The sequence below is a fragment of the Haplochromis burtoni genome, unplaced genomic scaffold (assembly GCF_018398535.1).
Source record: "Haplochromis burtoni strain Fernald_Lab_line unplaced genomic scaffold, NCSU_Asbu1 Contig_3938, whole genome shotgun sequence".
Lineage (NCBI taxonomy): Eukaryota > Metazoa > Chordata > Actinopteri > Cichliformes > Cichlidae > Haplochromis > Haplochromis burtoni.
Window position 1 is genome coordinate 1 of NW_024586299.1, and position 3,691 is coordinate 3,691.

The 3,691-nt window shown below is 46.9% G+C and overlaps 1 protein-coding gene across 1 annotated transcript; it reads right to left on the minus strand.

Annotated features, from left to right (window-relative positions):
- Positions 1 to 1,750: 1,750 nt before the first annotated feature.
- LOC102306822 (cellular nucleic acid-binding protein) lies at positions 1,751 to 3,453 on the minus strand. The gene is made up of 4 exons (XM_005953365.2): positions 3,039 to 3,453; positions 2,787 to 2,852; positions 2,519 to 2,717; positions 1,751 to 2,445 (listed from the first exon to the last, which is right to left on the minus strand). Exons 1-4 carry the CDS (start codon positions 3,139 to 3,141, stop codon positions 2,328 to 2,330), a joined length of 486 nt encoding a protein of 161 aa, XP_005953427.1. The 5' UTR covers positions 3,142 to 3,453; the 3' UTR covers positions 1,751 to 2,327.
- Positions 3,454 to 3,691: the final 238 nt, after the last annotated feature.

Below are 3,691 nucleotides of genomic sequence, written 5' to 3' on the forward strand. Positions count from 1 at the left end.
CCCTCTGGCCAACACCAGTAGGCGGTAGGGGAAGTGAGCATTAATGTTCAATACAGCCAGCTGATCGATACACCAGGTGATCACGGTCTGCTTTGGTTGCTCAGTCGTCTCCATGTTTCAGCTGCTCCACCAGACTCCATTCAAAAATCTGTTATTTTTAACTCAGAGTGTTTTAACACGGTTTGGAGTCGGAGGAGCGGCTCCTCACAGAGCCGCTGAGCGCTTCCTGATCACTGATTAATAATGAATATTGATTAACGTGCACACGGCTGTGACGTCAGTGAACACAACAGATTAAAATGCTGATTCTCACCATGTCTGCTGCGGAGTTTGGCCGTTAATCCAACAACCGAGCAGAAACCATCCAAACACACACGAACACAGCACGCACACTAACAGGAAACACGTCACCGGCTCCACCACTGCATCCGGTTTTATGTCTGCACTACTGCCCCCTGCAGGACGAGCGGCCCGCCTACAACGACATGTAAGATAAAATAAAAATGTACACACAAATGTAGGAAATAAAATAGTTAATGTGAAAGCGTAGAACATTAATATTCATCTGCTGTATGACGGACGTGCACGCTGAACTCTCAAACTTATATGAGCTGTGTGAGATCTGATTGGACGGCCACAAACGCCCACAAATATTTCCTAAAATGTTTTGTTTGTTGTTTTAAATGTCAAACATTGTATAAGAAGACAAAACTGAAGCCTTTCACTGAACGAGCAAACAAACACACTGGTCCTCTGTCTGCACACACGTCAGAGCACTGCTGCCATCAGTGTGTTGGTATGTAACAACTGCAGTGTGACTCTGCACAGCCTCAGCATTTTTGTGCTCTCTGCTCAGAAAGAACTTATTTTAACATTTAGCTCAACAACAAACAAATTCTGCCTAAGAAGAATTACATTAGATTTCCTCATATCAATATATAAGTAGGGGTGACATGAGCCACAAGTGGCCACGAGTTTGAGACCCCTGGCCCAGGTAAGTGAGAAGTCTGATCATGAACACCACAGAGGTCAGAGGTTAACGCTGGGATGTATTGTTGTACATCAGCAGTGAATGACATGTTCATGTACAACCTGTATTGAACTTTTAAAGATTCATTGTGTTTATTTATGTTTTATTTCCACAGCGACTTTATTCTTTCACTGTACGCAGATCAAACTTCCTGTGTCCTTAATAAAACTGAGTCAGTCGTTCATTCGATGTAATCAGAGTAGTAACAATGATGACTGTTACTACACTGGGGCGATTGTGGCTCAAGAGTTGGCAGTTTGTCTTGTACTGGTTTGAACCCCGGCTCGGACAGTCTCGGTCGTTGTGTCCTTGGGCAGGACACTTCGCCTACTGGTGTTGGCCAGAGGGGTCGATGGCGTGATACGGCAGCCTCGCCTCTGTCAGTCTGCCCCAGGGCAGCTGTGGCTACACCTGTAGCTGCCTCCACCAGTGTGTGACTGTGAGAGTGAATGAATAGTGGAATTGTAAAAGCGCTATTTAAATGTAATCCATTATTATTATGATGATGAGAGGAGGAGATTCTGGAGGTGTCTGACAGCGAGGAACTGAGCAGGTCGTCAGGGATCGCTCTGTCCAGCTGCTGCAGATGTTAATTAAACCATGTGGCTTTCAGGTGAGCTCTGGAGCTCGTTTCCTCTGATCTGATTGGTCGGTTCGTCTCCTGTGGGTCAGTGGTGCCTGTCTGAAGAAATAAGACAGCCACCGCAGGCTCCGCCCTCATCCTTCTTACCTTTTTATTGTCAGGTAGAACATACACCTTTACAACAGCTCACAGGTAAAATGTACAAAAATAAGATTTTTCTGGGGGTTTTGTCCAGACTTCCTGCGGCTTTTTTTTCTTGGCGTACGATTCCTCGACCTGCACAAAAACGCACCTGTAAAACATCTGCTGCGACCTGTCCTGATTGGCTCGTTCATCCTGCGATATTATTGGGTGATTGCTGGAGGTGGGGACAATCATTTTATATGGTCCAAAAACAAAAATGAAGTTGGCAAGATACAAACTTCCATGGCTCTGTTAGCCCCACCCAAAGGGCAGAGGGGAGGGGCCTAATTTGGCCTTCATACATCACTCTCTCAGGTCTAAAAAAGCTCTGTACATCGTAACACAGCTACCAAACTAAAACACAGAAGAACAAATGGGTTTTGTAGCCCGCCCCCTCCTCCTCCCTCCGTCTGCTCTGACTGGCTGTTACGAGGCTGACCGACAGGCCTCTAGACCAATGACAAGAGGAGGATCAGAGGGCACGAACAGAGAATAAAAGAAGAGGTTTGGGAGCGTAGGGTCAGAGGCCAGCTAGGGGGTGGCTTCGATGGTGCACTCTTTCGCCAGGTGACCTGACTTCCCACAGTTATAGCAGTTCAACTCGGACGCCTTGCTGCAGTGCACCGCAACATGGCCGATCTCCCCGCACCTGCAGAGCACACGGACAGGTTACGCTGGACCGTTCACCTGTGTTTGTAGGCTCAGCTTTAGTATTAGTTTACCTGTAGCACTTGACCTTCTCACAGCACTTCTGGATGTGTCCGAAGCTGCCGCAGGAGTAGCACTTTTGCTCGTGGGCGTGGTTACAATCGCGCGCCATGTGACCGGCCTTGCCGCAGTTGTAGCACAGCTGCTCGCGCTCCTTCTTGGGCTCCTTGCAGTCTCTGGAGATGTGACCTCCTCTGCCGCAGTTGTAGCAGGCTGCAGGAAAGATCACACCTGTGCTCACCTGTCTTTAAACTGCTGTGATCTGTAAGCGTGTGTCCTCACCGTCCTCTGTGCGCTCGCAGTCTCTGGCCACGTGCCCAAGTTCGCCACATCGGTAACAGAACAGGTCTGCAACGACACGACAGGGGTGAACCGCCGGGTGTGTCACGTAGTCAGCTGTTCACAATAACAGCACCAATGCAGAAGCTGGAAATGGAAACAGGTTTCCACGTCTCCATGGCGACATCTGTAAAAACTACAGGCTTTTTAATAAACTTTAAAATAAACTCATGGAGGTTTGATGATGGGTGTCACCTTTGCCTCTGCTGCGTCCTTTCCCTCGCCCTCGGCCGCCACTCGGACAGTTCTTCACCCAATGGCCTGAGCGGCCGCAACCGAAACACTCGTTACTGCTCATCGCCACGACCACGGCTGGAACCACAGACAGGAGATTCAGATGTGAAACTTTACCTTCATGAAGGTGCAGAATAAAAACCACGGAGGAAAAGGAAAAACACACCAGGAACACCTGAGATGGTCCTGGGCCCACCCACACAGGTAGAGTTTACAATAATTGATCACACAGCAGTGAGGAATAAATTTGAAAACAGCAGATGTCTTTCTGAAAGTGCTGTAACTAGATTAAGGATTTAATTCCAGGACTGTTTAATGTTAACTAGTAATGACTTCATGAATAACATTTTAGGCATTAGAGAGAAAAAAAGACTCATAATCATCCCACAGATGTAATATTATCTACAGCTACTCTTAGTACCATTGATGTTAAGTTAGACTCTTTTTCTCCAATTGATCTTTCTGAGTTAACTTCAATAATTACTTCCTCCAAACCATCAACGTGTCTTTTAGACCCCATTCCTACAAAACTGCTCAAAGAAGTCCTGCCATTAATTAATGCTTCGATCTTAAATATGATCAACCTATCTCTAATGATCGGCTATGTACCACAG

Excerpts from the sequence above, each read along its gene's own strand:
- LOC102306822 (XM_005953365.2), bottom strand. The coding sequence starts at position 3,141 with ATGAGCAGTAACGAGTGTTTCGGTTGCGGCCGCTCAGGCCATTGGGTG. Across the intron at positions 2,718-2,786 it reads CTGCGAGCGCACAGAGGACG|CCTGCTACAACTGCGGCAGA; the intron begins GTGAGGACACAC and ends TCTTTCCTGCAG. Across the intron at positions 2,446-2,518 it reads GAGAAGGTCAAGTGCTACAG|GTGCGGGGAGATCGGCCATG; the intron begins GTAAACTAATAC and ends TGTGCTCTGCAG.